This window comes from Corticium candelabrum, chromosome 6 (assembly GCF_963422355.1).
Source record: "Corticium candelabrum chromosome 6, ooCorCand1.1, whole genome shotgun sequence".
In the NCBI taxonomy this organism is placed as follows: domain Eukaryota; kingdom Metazoa; phylum Porifera; class Homoscleromorpha; order Homosclerophorida; family Plakinidae; genus Corticium; species Corticium candelabrum.
Genome location: NC_085090.1, coordinates 7,042,618 through 7,061,901, shown reverse-complemented (window position 1 = coordinate 7,061,901; position 19,284 = coordinate 7,042,618). Strand labels below are relative to the sequence as shown.

Genomic DNA, 19,284 nt, shown 5'->3' with positions numbered 1-19,284 from the left:
ATTTAGAGTATTTCACAGCTCTTGGTTAAGTACAAGAAGGCTAGAAAAATGTGCGTTATCCAACATGCACACCAGAACTGTTTGCAGTATGTGTAAGGATGCAAATACCTTTGTCAACAGTTTTGTATTTGTAGTGTTGTGTAACTCACATAAACGATTGCGTGTATTAGTCAGTCACACAACGACTGCCAGCACATGCATATTCACAAAATCACAACTTTCTATAGTCGTTTTCTTCTCTAGAAACTGACATTATTAACGCAATTGCAAATTTCAGATAACAAAGTACACAAGCAGTTTTTGTGTAGCTTTCAGGTAAAGATTCCTATAGTCAATCAATTGCTACTAAAGTACTACAAGTAAACTATGTAAGCCTATGACTCGGAGAATAGTTTAGGCGGCAGAGGTGATCGTACGTCATAACTCTGCCCAATCTGTCCGACAGGATGAAACGGTGATATACTGCCTGAATGACTGAACGTCGTCTGTGGAGTATTAGGAGTTCCAGATGGAAAAGCTGGACTCGATACAGGACTAGATGGTTGAAACACAGGATGTTGAGCAGACGTGGCTGGACCGGAACGAGCATACAAAATATAGCAACTGAGCACAAGAATAATCAACAATATAATGACTGCAAGCAACGTCTTCCATGTGAAATATGGCTCAATAATGGTGGCGATTTCAGTCCAGTTAACGTGAGGAATGACTGCTGTATAGTCCGTTTCTGCGGGTTGCTGTTCCAGAGGTTGATTCGTCAACAAACTATGGGACTCCGCCATGGCTACCGTTATAGTTTCCGACTGACCAGTAAGTCTACTGACCACGAAGACTTCATATGCTTGAGAAAAACAACCACTTCTTATAACCTTCAAATCAATTTGCTTTATGTGTTTAGGTATAGTCTCATAAGGCCCCATCTCCACATCAGTAAAACCATCTCCATCAATGTACGTTTATACCGTAGACCGGACAATTTTGGTGACAGTTTTAAATTGGCAATTTGGCGATTGGCGAATGAATAGCCAAACTCAGAATTCGTCAAATTTGTCAAACGTCTCGTTGTGCATGCACACATTCATTGTTACAAAAATGGCACTGCACAGGTACTTTCAAACAATAGAACGTCCTTTGCTTCCGACGCTCTCAATGTGTGGACCATCTTGTCCGAACCAGAAAGTAAAACAAGCCAACAATGGCATAAGTTGTGTTCGGTCAGAGCTCTGAATCCTCTGACAAGCCATGTGCACGTGTGAACTACCAGTACACACCAGAGGTAGGAGCCAGAATTGGGAGGTACGCTCCATAAAACAAGCCTACTAGAGCTGCATATCAACAAATCAATATTTGCCAAAATTAAAAAAGACATTTTGGACCATTTCGCCAAATACTAATGGTGCCAAATTTCCCGGTCTACGGTAGTCCACAAAAGATAATTATACTATAACCAAAATCATGAAAAATTAGAAATGAAACGCAAAGCACAATCCAGGCAAAATGACTGCATTTCAATTGATCGATAAGGCACATGCAAAATAAAGTATTGGCCAGTGCATGAGACGGCCACATGACAGCACTGTCTATCTCAATCGAGTCGCCAACATGTTGGGTAAACGTAAATACAACAATAAAACACACAATTAAACGCAAAAGAAATACTGTTTAAGTTATTACACTTTTAGGTTAGTTTGACACAAACGGCACCTCCTATTTCTACTTACAGTATTTGCATGCATTTTCCTACCTCTTGACTCACCTGCGATGTCTCTCACTGACTTGAGCTTTAATTGTACAACGGCATGGATTGAAGTCGGATCTTCACGAACCAAGTGAGCAGACAGTGAAGAATGCTGACAATTTACCTAAAAACAGTCACTCACATTAGGGATAATAACAAAAGATGAGAGTAACTGATGATGGTAAATCAATGATGCAACATTGAAAATTCCACGATGAACAACAGAATGTGTGTGTGTGTGTGTGTGTGTGTGTGTGTGTGTGTGTGTGTGTGTGTGGTGTGCGTGTGTGTTTGTGTGTGTGTGTGTGTGTGCACGCACGCGTGCGGTGTGTGTGTGTGTGTGTGTGTGTGTGTGTGTGTGTGTGTGTGTGTGTGTGTGTGTGTGCATGCGCAAGTGTCTGTGTGTGCATGTGTGTGGCAACCAACCTCTAACGATGATAGCATCTTTTCAGTGCCTGACACCAAAACCTCTCCACTCATTCTCTCACTGCTCAATTCAATACGATGTTGCAGAAGACCAAATGCTCCAATAAATGAAATCTCCAAAGCATCAGACACAACCACATAAGTCTTACGAGAGTCAAATGCATTCACTTGTACACCAAGAGTTCCCTCAAGTTGACTGATACCCAAAACCGCAACTGAGTTAACAACAACTGGAACAAGCTGACAATAACTTAACCCAGTCACTGAATCAAACACAGCACTGCATTCAAAGACATCCGACGCTGATATCGCATGCCTGTTCGTCTCAAGAAGCTCAAAAGATAAACGACATTCAAATTGCACCTGCTGCTTGTAATTCTTCGCATCAGCCTGATCGCAATCCAATCCCCGATCAACAACAGGCGAGAATTCCTTTCCCTCAACGTCGGTCACAAACGTCACCGGAATCCTTAACATATTCTGTCTCCGTGGAAACCAGTTTGATATCAACAATTGAGTAGGAGGATCAAGATTCACTCGTTGTACTGCGGTAACGGTGACCTCAATGTGTGTATTAACGATTTCTTCAGCGGCATACGAAATCAGAGTCGGGCCTGTAGACAAAGCCGTTGCAGCACCCGTGTAGTTGTTAATCTGTATGACGTTTACATTCGACGATGACCAAATTCCTACACATTCGGAGAAAGGGAGATTGTACTAAAGTGTCATACATTTTCTCACTAATAGAATACCATGCTCAAAGTGTAAATGTGTGGCAAAGCAGACCGTACTGCCCAGATGGATGATGGCAGGCATTGGTCTCAGTGCGTAGCCAACTCGTACTCGGATGTAGTCAGTAACTTGAGGCAAACTAGGAATCCACATCTAAAGAGAGGACAGTAATGTGATGGAAGTCAAGCTAGTGTTGCAAACGAGTTGAATTAAAACTAAGTATAACTTACACACACACACACACACACACACACACACACACACACACACACACACACACACACACAAACAAACGACAGTCTGTTGACTTTTTCTTTTTACAAGAAGTTACAACTATGTTGCATTTGTTTGGTGTGTGTAATGCAAACTTTACCTTCAGTATTACTTGCCCGATCTTGACGCCTTTGACAATGAAAGTGCCATTCCCGGCACTCATTTCAATCCTCATAACATCAAATCTACAACACAAAAGACATAATGTAGATAAGCATGCAAATGTTTGCAGTGTGTGTGTGTGTGTGTGTGTGTGTGTGTGTGTGTGTGTGTGTGTGTGTGTGTGTGTGTGAGTGTGTGTGTGTGCACGCACGTTCACACACATCTTGAAAGATGCATCCCTCCAACACAAAACAATTTTAATAGTTTTTTAAATTACATTCAAATAACTAAGCTTTACCAACCTGTTCATTCTGTACCGAATTGGAACGTCAGCAACATCAAACGAACGACCCACTGCATCGTGCAATGACACCGAGTACGGAGCACTATAACCAATCGGAAACGCATGAATGTGATTCTCGTTGGCTCTCACATCTGACAACGAAACGATTGTCAATGATCGTATTGGCTTTACTTCCACATAAACAAGGACGGTCTGATTGAATCCGTATGATTCAACCGACGTCACCACAACCACAAACTCCCCGTCAAGACTTCCTGTCGTTATCTGCCCATTCGCAGAAACACGAATGACTGAAGTGTCACTGGCTTGGCCGTAATGATTATTCTGAGGAGAGAAGATTGAATATAGAATCTGACTGTTGCCATCGCGGTTTGTTCGGATGAGACTGTGAGCATTGTGAGGAAGAAGAAGACGGCCGTCTTTCGGGTAAATCAGTTGAAGATATTCTAGCACCTGTGCAGAGCAGACAAACAAAAAGCAATGATTGTTCAGTACAGATACACACTACTAACACTGATAATACAGGTTAGTGATGGAAGAATCACTACTAATTAGCGATACACTTAGTGGGCAGGTATGTCTCAGTTAATCATGTGTGTAAGATGTAAGCCGGGCAGCTGTGGTGGTACATTAGGGGTGACGCCTGTCTGCAATACAAATGTGCACATTCTGCTGCTTATTGCTGCTCTCAGCTGTTCCACTACTCTCAAGTACCGTACCTATTGTCACCCTCCCACCCACTGGAAATGTCGCTGTGCCAGACAACAAGCTGTGGTGCCAAGCAGGGCAGTGCTGCCAGAGTTAATGGCCGTTGACCAACCAACTGACCAGGCCTACCCTGCCCGAGTAAACTCCAACATGACTGGAGTATGGTGACGTAGACGAGCATGCTTGGAATGTTGAATGACTTAGAGAATGCTAGAGACTGACACAGTTAACTGTGTTTTACATATTTCTACACGTCCCACATAGCTTGTATGCTTAGCTACCTGCCTCATCCCTGTTATCATCATCATACTATTTTCGTTGTCGTTTGCATGCCAGTGTGTCTGCTTGTCCATACTTGTGCCTGTCAACCTACAATCAGTCCATCAATCCATATCCATGTATGCATCATACACACACACACACACACACACACACACACACACACACACGCGCGCGCATGCACACACACACACACACAGTGACACACACACACACACACACACACACACACAGTGACACACACACACACACACACACACACACACACACACACACACACACCAGAGCTCGAAAAATTGGTCCAACTAGTCGTCGTCATCCAACAAGTTTTCAAAAATTTTAGAACGTCAAAATTTTTAGTAGGAGGTCATGTTGATATCAGTCATGGTGTTTAGAATGGTACAGTATGCCACCATTTTTGTACTGCCGTCTAAGATTCAGTGCAGTGCAAGCATACAGCACAATATTCCCACAATGGCATGAACCCAAAGGATCCAACACATTACACCTGCGCGCCGATAGATAGGACGTGTTACACTAGACAGAGCTAGACATCTTTGTGGAGGCAAGGAAGGCAATAGCTAATTGAATTAGTGACTAAATGCATACCACCTTTCTTTGTCAAAACAAGGTGAGGTTTCAACAATACTTAGACATATCACATTGCGAAAGTTGTTCGTTTCTTGCTACTAAAATCATATCTACCCTATTTCAAATCACAGAATTTACCATTGTCTCCACTTTCCCATGTGCTCCCTGGTCACAAAACTTCATGCCTTTACTCTGTCGGCATCCTGAGATGGCTCTTGCACTCCCAATTTCATTATCCGAGATATGAGTAGTTTGTCAACGTATGCCGCTGGTATTACTACGCGTATATGTACATGTCATTGTACAACGAAAGGCGCAAAGCGAGCGTCAAAGCAATGCATGTTTCAGTACAGTACATTTATCTGCGTGCATACCAAGAAAGCCATTATAAACTAGCCTTGGTCTGCTCTAGTCGTCATTTGACGACCTAGACTACAACACTAGTCCTCAGTTGTAAAATTTAACTAGTCAAATGACAACTTGACGACCTATTTTCAGGCACTGACACACACACACACAGTGACACACACACACAAACACACACACACACACACACACACACACACACACACACACACACACACACAATTCATCTCCCTGTTTGTCTGCCCATTAGTTTGCCTGCTCTTTTGCAAAACCACAAGACCAAGCAAAGCAGGCACCTCACGTACTCATTTCTTCGTTTACTTACTACATACATTTCCATACACTTACCTGAACATCCAGTGTGTCACTAAATGTCGCTTCATCCGGTTCACATGCATTCGGTGGACAACGTGCTTGAAGTGAGACTCGAGAACGACCCACTTTGTTTGTCCTCAAACGAACGGCAAAATCCGGATCCGTTTGCAACGTATAACCTGCCTAAATAGTATGACACTCGGATTATTCTACAGCAAACTATTGAGTATTACTGGATTATTGATAACACGACCTTGTCATACACCGAATGAAGTGACACTAAATCAACATTGCTGGAAGACCAATGGAATGTCAATCCATGAACAGCAGACACAAACGAAAACGGAGTCTCAGTGTTCCTGTCAGTTGCGTAGACAGCAATCTGAAAATCATTGAAAGTGAGAAAGATAAGATGCTGAGATTAGAATCGCATGGAAGATGTTCGACCTCTGTTCCAATGAGCAGCTGATTTGTTGGTGCTGCTATCTTAATTCCGGTTAGTTTCAAGACTGTCACTAAGACGGTGGCCTAAAATGCAAATTAGTGCAGAGTTCGTAAGTTTTCTACAGTCAAACTGTCAGCTAAACAGGATGGTTACAACATGCAACATGCAATACGCGTGCGTGAGCACACACACACATGTGCACACACCCACATGCACAGCAACAAGCACACACGCACGCACGCACACACACACACACACACACACACACACACACACACACACACACACAAAACACCAAGAGATGAAAATTACATAACAATAAAAGAATCTTATGATGCACGACTTGAACTAGATTTCAATTGTTGGTCTGTCAACTGGTTTGTCTGTCAACTGGTTTGTCTGTCAACATTCTATGACTACCAACTCATTCTCCAGAAAACACACCAGGGTAGAGTTTGCTTACAATTTGAAAGATGAACAGACAGACAAACAAACAAACTGAGACAGACAGAGATGCCAACAAACAAACTGACAGACAGACAGAGATGCCAACCAGCACACACACAAACAAACAGACAGACAGAGACGCCATCAAAAAACTGACAGACAAGCAGACAGACAGAGATGTCAAAAACAAACTGACAGGCAAGGAGACAGAGAGAGAGGCCAACAAACAAACTGACAGACAAGAAGACAGACAGAGACACCAACAAACAAACTGACAGACAAAGAGACAGACAAAGACGTCAACAAAAACAAACTGACAGACAGACAGACAAACGAACAGATAGACAGACAGACAGACAGAGATGACAACAAACAAACTGACAAACAAACAGAAGACAGACAGAGACACCAACAAACAAACTGACAGACAGACAGAGATGCCAACAAACAGACAGACAGAGAGACAGACAGACAGACAGAGACAGACCAACAAACAAACTGACAGACAAACAGACAGACAGACACACACATACATACAGACAGACAGAGACAACGACAAACGGACAGACAAACAGACAGACAGACACACAGAGACGGCAACAAACCAACAGACAGACAGACAGACAAACAGACAATATTGTCACCATTGTGGCACATAAGACAATAACAAACACAATAATTATTGTTACTTGTATGACAATAATAAATACAAGAAACGCTGAACTCAAAAATCACATGACATCTAACAAAATGCTAACTTGACTCTATGACTCGTATGATCTGATTCTCACCTCACTGTACACAATTCTCTCCGTCTCTCCCGACTGGCTCACAACTGTGACTGTTGTGTGACCCGGCATGACGGCTGTAATGAGACCAGCTGAATCAACAGAACACACCGTCATGTTTAGAGACGTGAACACCAGTCTGGCATCATGTCTTGGACCACCAGTCACTAGGATCTACAACAGAGTAAAAATATGAATAAAGATGATTGCTTTTATGGATTTCGCTTGCACTCATTATCTGCTTGTTTGCCATCAGTCTATCTTGCTCGTACTTCTGTCTTTTTTGTCTGTTTATCCATCTAACCATCCGTTTGTCCAGTTGTCTGCCTGCTCACCTGCTCATCTGTTCATCTCTCTGTCTACTTGTCTGTCTGTCTGGCTGTCTGTCTATCCGTTTGTCTGTCTGTTTGTCTGTCTGTCTGTCTGTCTGCCTGCCTGTCTATCTGTCAAATACATATGTTTCTTCACTATAATAAGTTTGATGTTAAGTAAACATGTCTCTGTCTGTCTGTCTGTCTATATGTCAAATAACATTTATTTCAAACATACATCTAAAATAAAATGCGAGCAAGGTAACTATGTAAATGTCAGCAACTGGAACTACATTTTAAAAACAAACACCTAAAACTTAAAGAGAACAATGCAAACTACCCGGAGCCATAGTGGCTGAAAACTGGGTAGAGCAATCTACGGTGCAGTCAATCTTATTAGTGAGAGCTGAGATTTTTCTCATTGTGACCTTAGCATTGCACTTTTGAAGTGGAGTTGAAAATCTCTTTCTCCAGATGTCTAGAAACTCAGCAGCGTTAGGTCGACCAAGTTCATCAGGGTAACTTCTTGGCTAGCCTTTCCTGACTGTCTGTCTGTCTGTCTACCTGTCCAATACATATGTTTTAAACATTTCACTAACAAATTTGATGATATGCAAATCCATCTGCCTGTCTGCATGTCTGTCTGTCTGTCTGCCAGCTTGAACATAACAAGTAGGTGTACCATTTGACCACTGCATTCAACGGCTGATAAGAAAACAACCTACTGTCTTGCATCTGTACCCATCCATCTGCCCACAGTGATACAATGACCTCAACTTATTCTTTCATCTGGCAGACTGTCTGACTGCATGTGTCCATCAAGCCATGCTGTCATCACAGATTCTGAGTGGGTATCCACCTGCCTCACACAACTGCACACTCTCCTACATAAACTGTTACCTGAAAAGTCGCCGTTGGAATAAGGACGACCTCTGCAGGATCGACTTTGAGTTCTGAGAACACGTGAATAGTAGAAGGATCACTGGTAATGAGTTGATTTCCAGGAGCTGTCGCATTGAAGACGATCTGAGTCATCCCTTCAATCAGACCGTTCAGGGAAAATAGAACGCTGTCTTTTCGATTCTCATCAGAGACCAAGTTGTATTGCTTTTGAGTGACATTGCTAAAGAATAAGTAAGGTAATTGATGATAAAGATTAAAGGCAATACTACAAGCAGTAACTGGTTATAGTTCTGTTGGAAAACTATTAGCAGTTGAACAGACATGCATGCATGCACACACACACACACACACACACACACACACACACACACACACACACACACACACACACACACACACACACACACAACCTAAAATCCAATATCGGTTGTAGTGCGTGTGCTCTCAGATTCATGTAGCGATACTGAGACGATGGAAAACTGTTTCCCCATCGGTCAATAACTCTCACAACTGCCACAATAGATCCTCCAACTTGCACCTAGAAATAGTACACCATGACCATGGCAACAAAAGTCTGTAATTGTGCAGTGGCAATACCTTGTCTACAACCTGGACGTTGAACCTATAGATGCCTGATACATAGACTATAGCTGATGTGCTTGTCTCGGTTGATATCAAACACAAATCACGAGCAACTACATTGACACGACCATCATGAAGAGGAATCACCTAAAAGCAGTAGAAGCTTAATCAAACAAACTGGATAATGTGATGTATTGAGAGATGAATCCCTCCAATACAATAGTCTAGTGTATTGTGAGATGCATCCCTCCAGTACAATAGTCTATAGAGTGTATTGAGAGATGCATCCCTCTAATACAGTAGTCTAATGTATTGAGAGATGCATCCTTCCAATACAATAGTCTAGTGTATTGTGAGATGAATCCCTCCAATATAGTAGTCTAACGTATCGTTGTATCACAGTTTCAGAGACAATATCCTCTTCTATTGCACACCCACCTTTACTTGGTTCGATCTCGCATCGTGGTCATACTCAATCACATCGTCTGCAGTACTTTGCCTTAATTCAACGTGATAAAATCCAGAGCCATTCTGAATAGACAAAGCCTCCTATGACAACCACAAACATTTACCGATTACTCTCCAATGCAATTTACAGCCAATTACACATACAGAATTGTCATAATGATTGTATAAAATGAGAGATGCTGGGATAATACTTGGAGCTGATTCTATGCGAAACATTAATGTGTCTCGAACAGATGATCCTAACGCTTCCTAGAGCAGAAAGACACACATGATAAGACACAAGTATAAAGGTAGATATAAAACTAAGTCCGAGACCTTTGAATTGAGATTAATGTTTGTCAAGTAGTCGGAAAGGTAGTTGTTTGATGTCGCAGATAGTTCCACTGAAGATTGACGTCCAGACACTTGGACACGTTGGACAGCTACAGGAGACCAACATGCAACTTATGATTTACATACTAAATGGGGAAAGTACTAGTAACATTTGCACGCATGCACAAACACACACACACACACACACACACACACACACACACACACACACACACACACAACCTTTGTTCCCATCCTGATTTGGAGGTGAATTTCCTTCCAAGAATTCGACTATATCATCAACTGTCTTTTCCCAGTGCCAATCCAGTGACGTAAAATTATCAAAGTCTTGACCGTCATTGTCTTGTACCGTCAGAACAAGAGAAATTTGTTGATCTGATGCAACATGAACCACTTGCTTCTCATCTGTGATTGATGGACAAGATCTCACCACATCAGGAAGGAGGTGAGGCTGCAGTTGAGCAGAAATTGGAAGGCGACATAAAATGCTGTCAACAGATATACAACAAAGTGAGCTACTATAAAATGCAACAACTGTCTAGCCTTCAATCATTATAAAACTTGTGGGCAACAAGTACAGAGTGTCAAGCATAAAAAATAGCATCTTGGTAAAAGGACAGGCAGCCAAATAAACAGACAGAAAACAAACCAAACCAGCAGACAACAGAAAGCAGACAGCTGGACAGACAGACAGTGTTCTTTCTTCCAGAAACGCTTGGGCGTACCTGTCGCCCCTGCCATCACATACAGATGTAGTGCAGAAACTAACAATGAACCACTAGATACTGACTGACAGACAGACAGACAGTAGTGTATCGTGTATTAGACTTTTAGTTAAGAGTTGCTTAGCTTGATTTAGCTTGTAATAGTTCTAATTCATGAAAATATATTTCTTTGACAGACAGGCGGACAATCAGATTGGTAGTTCATCAATTGCTTTGCAACCTTAGGTCGCTGGACAATATTTAGCCCGTACAACCAGTTACAATATGCAAATATATGTATTGACAGACAGACAGACAGACCAATAGACAGACAGCCAGACAAACAAACAGACAAACAAATAAACCACATGAATACAAGTACAGACATACACACCCAGCATACACACAAACCACCAAACAGACAAACTTATTACAAGTAGTTTACTACTACCCATTGTCCAGTGTATCTCAGTGTTGATATTAAAAAAAACAATCTTTGAAAAACAAACCGAGAGACTACCTTGTGTGAATAGACGCTGAAGCCGGAAATGGGTTCCTAGCAGAAGGTCGATTTCGTACCGTAAGAGTCAGATTCTATAATACAATCACATTGCAACACATCACATAACCTCCACACATTCCATTAACTTAATCTGTATTTTATGTTCAGTAGTGAACTGTAGTTAGTTATCGTATGCCTGAGGAAACTGGCAGCTAATTCCGAAACAATTACCGATGTGAAGCCGAGGTAATTATTGAACAATTACCTGCCACTCGTCTGAAGTGAAATACAATGATATCTGAAACTAGACCATAGGATAAGTGATTCGCATCACGCAAGGCGATTAAAGAGCATATCAAATCATCTGCAAGTAATGCTACCAGATGTGTTGTATTGTTGATCATAGCAACACTACGTAGAGTTTTAAGGTTGTCTCTAATCATCCATGCGTTATTGCTACCAGATGTGGTGTGTTGTTGATCATACAGTAACGGTAGAGTAGACACGTTCGCTTGACAGCGATAGGGTATCAGTACAAACAATTGCACATGCTGTATCTACCAATCAGGGTTGCTACAAACCATGTGGCATGATACAATTGTGTTTCGCCTTTGCATGCTATTGTAACTAACTTCGTTCCAAAGTATACGATACAAAACACAGACTAACAGACAGACTAACAGACAGACAGACAGACAGGCAGGCACGCAGACAGACAGACAGACAGTAGCACTGTCAGCTTATGGTCAACTGTTTGACTCTTAGCCGTAGTTAGGGACCTCTTGGATCCTAGTTGTCTTAGAATTTGCTGATTTTTAGCGTAGACTGTAATTATGTCTTGTATAAGAAATATATGTATTGACAGACAGACAGACAGACAAACAGACAGACAGACAGACAGATGGACAGATAGACAGACAGACAGACTGTCATATGAGTACAATCCTGTATGAGTCTACTAAGCATGAGGCAAAAAAATAATTAAAAATGTGTAGACAAGAACAAACTCGAACGCAATAAAAACACTTAACCAGTATGCATGCATCATGTGTGTATCTCCAATACTTGAATAGCAGTGCATCAACAAAAGCATGAGAGCAAACACTGAAATGATGTATGCTCAATTAGCAACTTAATTAATTAACTCAATTACTATCCATACGTCTGATTAGTTCAATCAACAGCTCAAAGTTACTACTTGATAAACACTGTATTCCACACATCAAAGTGCATTACTGACCTGATCTCCAAGTTGCCTGCAATGCACTCTGTATGCATGTGATGCTACTCTTCGTTCTCCAATCCCTTCGTTCTTTACCGCGTTTTCATCGCCTGACTTCAAGTTTCGTGTAAATCCCAAATGGTCTAAAGGCCAAGGTAGTGGGCCTCCCTCGAACTGATATAGATATGAAGATGCCAGCGTTACCAAAGCTGGTTGACTAGGCAATATCAACTAAATAGAAATTCAAGTTGATTAAACATCAAGTGTGTGTGTGTGTGTGCGTGTGTGTGTCTGTGTGTGTGTGTGCATGTGTGTGTGTGTGTGTATGTGTGTGTGTGTGTGTGTGTGCGCGCGCGTGCATGTGTGTGCCCGCGTGTGGCATGTGTGATTGTGTGTGTGTGTGTGTGTGTGTGTGTGTGTGTGTGTGTGCGCGTGTGTGTTTACTTTGAGTGGTGGGTATCCTCCTAGCAGTATCGAAGCCGTCAGGGCAACACCAGAACGTTTGTAAGTTGCCGTCAACGTTGTGTGGCCTTGCTTCAAAGCCTCCACACGAACAAAACCACAGCTACCATTCCAAAGATCAGACAAATCTGACACAAGATCAAAAATAAACACAAATCAGGCATTTTAAAAGGTGATTCTATGCCACAACTGCTAATATAAAGCTAAACGCTCCCATACTTACATCTCTAGCACACGTTAGTTAATAGTTTAGCGTTATGGTATAAACAGGCAGACACAGAAAGACACACAGGCAATTACAGAAGGACAGACAAATAGACATACAACAGACAAACAATCAGACAACACGCAGAGACCAAAGAACAGACAGATGAATATAAACAGACAGACAAACAAACAGAGAACACACAGAGACTGAAGGACAGACACAAAGACATACAACAAGCAAACTACAGACAACACAAAGAAACAGAAGAACAGACAAACAAATATACAACATACAAACAAACAGACAACAGCAGAAACAAAAGACAGAAACACCGACATACAACAAGCAAACAAACAGACAACACAAACAGATAGACAGACATTTACAACAGACATGTAAAACCACATACAAGCACATGAACAAACTCCTCATATGTGCAGGCAACTAATGTACACTGACGTCCAATCAATCAATTTTAACAATCGCTCTTAATACAGTACCGGCAATAAGTAACCTAACATTTTTATCGTATGCGTATCGTATCGTATTGTATCGTATTGCGTATCTATCGTATTGCGTATCATAGCGTATCGTATATCGTATTGCGTATTGCGTATCATATATCGTACCATCTGGTATCTTATCTTAATTGTATCATATATCATATTGCGTATCGTATATCCTATGGATGGTATCTTATCTTAATTGTATGGTATCATCTTTTATCTTATCCTATCCTACATGGTATCTTTTATGGTATCGTATGATATCCTATCGTATGGTATCGTATCGTATCGTATCGTATCGTATCGTATCGTATCGTATCGTATCGTATCCTATCGTATCCTATCGTATCGTATCGTATCCTATCGTATCCTATAGTATCCTATCGTATCCTATCGTATCCTATCGTATCGTATCGTATCGTATCGTATCGCTGTCAGCTTACTTATTGCCGGTACTGTAGTTAAGAGTGAGTAGTGACAGACACTCCACACTGTGACACGCATGCAGTATCAACAAATTGACATATATAAAATAGAAAAAATAAAAAATAAAAAATAAAAAAAATAAAAAAAATAAAAAATAATAATTACTCAGTTTCTATGCTCACAAATTGGTTGAGTCTATATGTATATAAATATAAATATAAAAAATTATAAAAAATTAAAAATTAAAAAATTATAAAACATAAACAAAGATTAAAAATTATAAACAAAACAAATTGACCTGGATCATGTACCACTCACTGTACATCACATGTATATGTGAACACAAAGTATCACTCAGTTTCTATCCTCACAAATTGGTACAGTCTATGCTTGCATGTTGCTTAAATAAGGGTTTCATTGTTTTCTGTGACTTACTGTAGTCTGTGTAGTTAATTATCTTGAAAATTCCCGAGTCACTGAATTCCCATTTAAACTGAAGTTTTCGACAATCGTTGAATAAGACCATATGTTCCTTGCCATCTGTAAAGAATCAAAAAGATCACTTAATGTTGCTCTGTACATATACTTTGATTAGTTTTGTGCTGGTTGTACTCATTTTTATTGCAATAAATGAGGAGCTACCAACTGCACGTAGCCAACACAGACTACCAATCATGTGGCGCTACTTTAAAAACATGTACAGCAAGTAAATGCTCTGATAGCAGTACAGATAAATGTCCTAATGGATAGAGAGATATACTTAATACATATTCAATACCAATTATCTACAAACAGCTGAGTATCCCGTTCTCTGCCCAGGGAAATTAATTAAGTTATTAACACATCCCCACGTATACACTCAAGTTATTGGGTGGAGAAAACACAAAATCCTGGATAACCTGTTAGTCTTAGGTGTGACCAAATTATGTCTAACGATGACATCAAGAACTACAGAGGAATGAGTGGTACACATACATGTAGGTACAGGGCACAGACCACTTCAAATGGCAGCAGTGGCTATTCCAAACTTGAAGAGATGAGTAAAGACTGCATGCTCATAAATGTAGAGAAGTGCAAAGTGCAATGGTTTGCGTTTAAATAGCGAACAAACTCTTTGGTGATGTCACGATCTATAGACGAATGCAAGCATAAAGCAAAGTACAAGGCACTGGCCACCAGAAAGGACAGTTGCTTTTCAAAAGTAGCCAAGGTCACGTGCTAAATAAAGAGTGGTGGTATGCGAGTATACAGGAAACAAACATTTAAAATGGGTTCGCCCATGCACCACTTTCTTATATATATATATATATATATATATATATATATATATATATATATATATATATATATATATATACTGTATATACCGTATTTCTGCGAATAGTGCTCCAAGGGGTACCATTTTTTCATAGTTCTAAAACATGGGGAATTATGTGTGTGTGTGTGGTGTGTGTGTGTGTGGTGTGTGTGTGTGTGTGTGTGTGTGTGTGTGTGTGTGTGTGTGTGTGTGCGTGTGTGTGTGCGTGCGTGCATGTGTGTGTGTGTGTGTGTGTGTGTGTGTGTGTGTGTGTGTGTGTGTGTGTGTGTGTGGCCCCTATTGTGGAAACTATGTTATGTAAATGATGTGAGAGAAATGAGATTGTTGAGTCACTATGCCCCTCCATGATGGGCAAGTGTAGGCTCGAGTGTCCAGCCGGTCATCTTCCCCGCGGCAGAGAAAGACCGGCTGGAGACATTCGCCACTCAAAGAAAACCGCTGCCTCTCTATCCTCCAATCAGGATTTTACATGTTTGGTTAGTGTTTGTGCATGCACGTGTATTTACAATAACTGCTGATAGCAATGCCCGTTGCTATTGTCTCTCTACTAATGGCTTTGTAACTGAGTAGTCAATTGCTTTTGCCGTCTGATATCACATTTCATTAGCGTGTGAGCTACATCTGCATGTCGTCTTCTCTTTTGTCTTCCTTTTCGTACTTGGAGGACTGGCCAGCGCATGCAAAACAACTCTAGTCGTCGTACGTTGCGTGCATTGAACGAGTAGACGATCTACAAAGCGTGGTAGTCGTACGTTGCAAAAATTGAACGAGTAGACGATCTACAAAGCATGGTGTTTGCACTCAACGCAAGGCGACGTGCCAAGCTATGATTTGCGTACATTGCGGTCGACCTTTGGCTGGCCTCTGTGGTAAACTTTGAGTCTAGCACTCTTAGAACGAGAGACAGACAACGAGAAGAGCTGGAAAGAGTCGACCTGTTGTTTGTAGACTTGGATGGCACATGTTGAGACTACACGTACTTGCGTCAGAGCGAAATTACATTAGCAAAAAGAGCCAATAGAGACGTGCATTCCTATCGAGGATGCACAAATATTGAACAGCACTCTAATTGGAGGATACACAGTCGGTGGTTTGTTTGAGTGGCGAATATCTCCAGCCGGTTTTTCTCCGCCACGGCGGGAGGGGGGAGATGACAGGCTGGACTCTCGAGCCTAGGGCAAGTGGGGTCTTTTACTCCCATCTGGGTGCCCACCAACCCGGCAGGTGAGCCCAGCAGGGTAAATGTTTCTGTGTAGTCCACACAGCGATCACTGACTAGCCAATTCGAAATAGATTGCAAGCATTGCGGCGACCACAACTTGTAAACAGCACACCTAGTGAATATCAATGACCACCAGGAAAGCACTGAACGTCATCGTCAACGGACCATTCGCCTGACCACAGTAACTCCCCAATGACTGAAATGAGTCATAGTCTCATGGATAAAGCTAGAGAAACATGAGAAAGAAAGACAGACAAGTTTCATAATTTACTGTCCTCACTGGGGTTTGAACCCCCACACCATAGAGTGGTAGCCATTGTTGCTAACCACTAAGCCATTTATTTGAGCATGGGGCATTATTATTTCACAAGCATAGAAACTGTTGCATTGTTCATTTGCATACCATCACAATACACCAAACAAACTACCTAATCTATCTCACAGTTACACTACCTGGCTACTTTTGCTATCACTTGAGTCATATTCTCGGTCTGTCGCATGCGTTGAATCTTCATCGTCACTCAGTGATTCTATCTAGGTGTTCATTTCCTCTCAACCGTACACATTGATAGACACGCATGCATACAACGTGTTTGAATACTACCCCAGTGGGGCACTAATTAAGCATGGGACATCATTATGTTGTATAGGCCCACCATGGAGCACAATTTGAGCATGGGGCACTACTCATGAAAATATGGTAAATACAATAACCAAAACCCTTTATCATACCTTCTTGTATTAAACCCTTGACAGACAACGGTAGATCAATCCGTTTTCCGATTAAAGCTTCGACTTCCGCAAGTAGAAACTTTATCTCAGCAGGTGGCACCACAAATAGCTAAAATCCCCAATCGGACCAAATCACACAACACGTCTAACATTTCTCAACAATTAATCTCACCTGAGACGTATTGAAAATGGCACTGTTTTTATTATCAGCTGCCTTTGGCTTTGCAGCTCCTTGACCGACTACTGTAACAAGACCTTGATCAGCCATCCGTCCGACAGACCGTTTATCGATCGACCAATCGTATTCTCCACTGCCACCCACAGCCTACAAATATCATAGTATCTAGTGTAGCTAGACAAGATTGAGTCAACTCTGTGAGCCTGCGTGTAGACCTGCACAAGCTATGCTCATTTCAACTCCCGTTATGCTATGCCACACTATTGACCCAATTGTGTACAGTACAAAAAGTATGAAAAAAACATTTTTGACAAAATGAGAAAGATGTAGGGTTGCCATATGAAAAAGAATACAAACAAGATCATGTAAGGGTGCGCTGTGACATCTTTCGTATACCAACTGACTGAGCAATACATCATTCCTACATTGCACCATTTTCTAATTAGTAAGGTATAAACACATTATAGTGTCTCTAGTTAGAAAATGGTGTGATGTAGGGATGACGTATTGCTCAACCAGTCTGTATACAAAGATGTCACAGCTATGCTCAAGTTAAGCCTGGCTCACAGTACGACACTGACGCCAATGTTGACGCTGATGCTGGAATAGAAATGAATCCTATTCCAGCGTCAGGGTCAACATCAAAGGATGCCACCTGCGTCAAGTGGTGTCTTTGATGTTGAAGCTCAGCTGAGCGTCAGCGTCAATACTGCAAACCGGGCTTTAGGCTCACGCAAGTTGACACAACTTGGCTCAAATGGCTTGTTACTACTACAGCGTTCTGCCCACGGTGGTTGCAGGTGGTTGGGCCCGACCAGCACTCAACAAACACCAACCATCACTCTACATGTTCCCGACCACCACCATATATTTACCGACGTGTGAAAGGCTAGGTATAGTAACACCGTTTAGCATGTACATATGACCAAACGACTTGCTAGGCCACGGTGTAACACGTGATCGCTGATTGGGGCAAATATGTGATCGCTAATTTGGCAAATACATGACCGGAAATCAACGGTCTCTTTTTCACACTCTTCTAACTTGCTCTGTCTAATAGCATTCAAGCGACAAAGGTATGGCACGTGGAGGGTTTGCACCGTAATGCTTCTTAACTGAGCTTGTGTTTTACTTGCTCCAATGGATGGCAAACGTCTAGCCTTGCCATAGTCTAAACAACAGACTGGACAACATAGCTCTCCGGCTGTTGACTGAAATTGCAGCTTTCTTAGTTTACTCTTTCAGATCATGGACCATCAACAGTGCAATATGTTCTATTTGCCACTTTCTTGGCTGTTTGGCAACGATGCTTGATTATTATCCGGGAGTTTCCTCTACTTCTTTCCCCGGATATCTGAAATAGGAATAACCATGCCCCTTAACGCAGTGGATACCCAACCACCACTCTGAAAAACCTGGGGCAGAACACTGTGTTAGAAAGTAAAAAAAAATTAAAACAAAACTGACTAAAGCAAACTGGCCTGACATTCCAACAAAAAGGATGCTTAAAACAAATCAATAGATTCTGCACCTCGAGTTGGTAGTCATAATGGCCGACAAGTTGAGGATCCCACGGCAACACGACCAGCTGAGGCACAATCGTTATGGAGCTGTAGATTTCAGCCGGTTGATCACCAGTTATCGAAGGTTTGAATTGATGTGATTCACCAGATTCTTCGATCTGAAAACATAC

General features: G+C 41.5%; 1 protein-coding gene across 1 annotated transcript in view; it reads right to left on the bottom strand.

Annotated features, from left to right (window-relative positions):
- Positions 1-113: 113 nt before the first annotated feature.
- LOC134180892 (nuclear pore membrane glycoprotein 210-like) overlaps positions 114-19,284 on the bottom strand; it is a 23,227-nt gene continuing 4,056 nt past the window's right edge. The window contains exons 10-33 of the mRNA XM_062648077.1: positions 19,123-19,272; positions 17,586-17,738; positions 17,414-17,522; positions 14,577-14,681; positions 12,984-13,129; positions 12,558-12,770; positions 11,336-11,409; positions 10,334-10,599; positions 10,094-10,200; positions 9,923-10,027; positions 9,749-9,859; positions 9,326-9,457; positions 9,139-9,266; positions 8,726-8,948; positions 7,518-7,688; positions 6,282-6,362; positions 6,088-6,216; positions 5,868-6,017; positions 3,574-4,028; positions 3,270-3,354; positions 2,917-3,049; positions 2,165-2,853; positions 1,757-1,862; positions 114-841 (exon numbers count right to left, since the gene is read on the bottom strand). Coding sequence (XP_062504061.1) covers positions 375-841; positions 1,757-1,862; positions 2,165-2,853; positions 2,917-3,049; positions 3,270-3,354; positions 3,574-4,028; positions 5,868-6,017; positions 6,088-6,216; positions 6,282-6,362; positions 7,518-7,688; positions 8,726-8,948; positions 9,139-9,266; positions 9,326-9,457; positions 9,749-9,859; positions 9,923-10,027; positions 10,094-10,200; positions 10,334-10,599; positions 11,336-11,409; positions 12,558-12,770; positions 12,984-13,129; positions 14,577-14,681; positions 17,414-17,522; positions 17,586-17,738; positions 19,123-19,272 — 4,488 coding nt within the window. The 3' untranslated portion in view covers positions 114-374. The remainder of the gene's footprint in view (positions 842-1,756; positions 1,863-2,164; positions 2,854-2,916; positions 3,050-3,269; positions 3,355-3,573; positions 4,029-5,867; positions 6,018-6,087; positions 6,217-6,281; positions 6,363-7,517; positions 7,689-8,725; positions 8,949-9,138; positions 9,267-9,325; positions 9,458-9,748; positions 9,860-9,922; positions 10,028-10,093; positions 10,201-10,333; positions 10,600-11,335; positions 11,410-12,557; positions 12,771-12,983; positions 13,130-14,576; positions 14,682-17,413; positions 17,523-17,585; positions 17,739-19,122; positions 19,273-19,284) is intronic.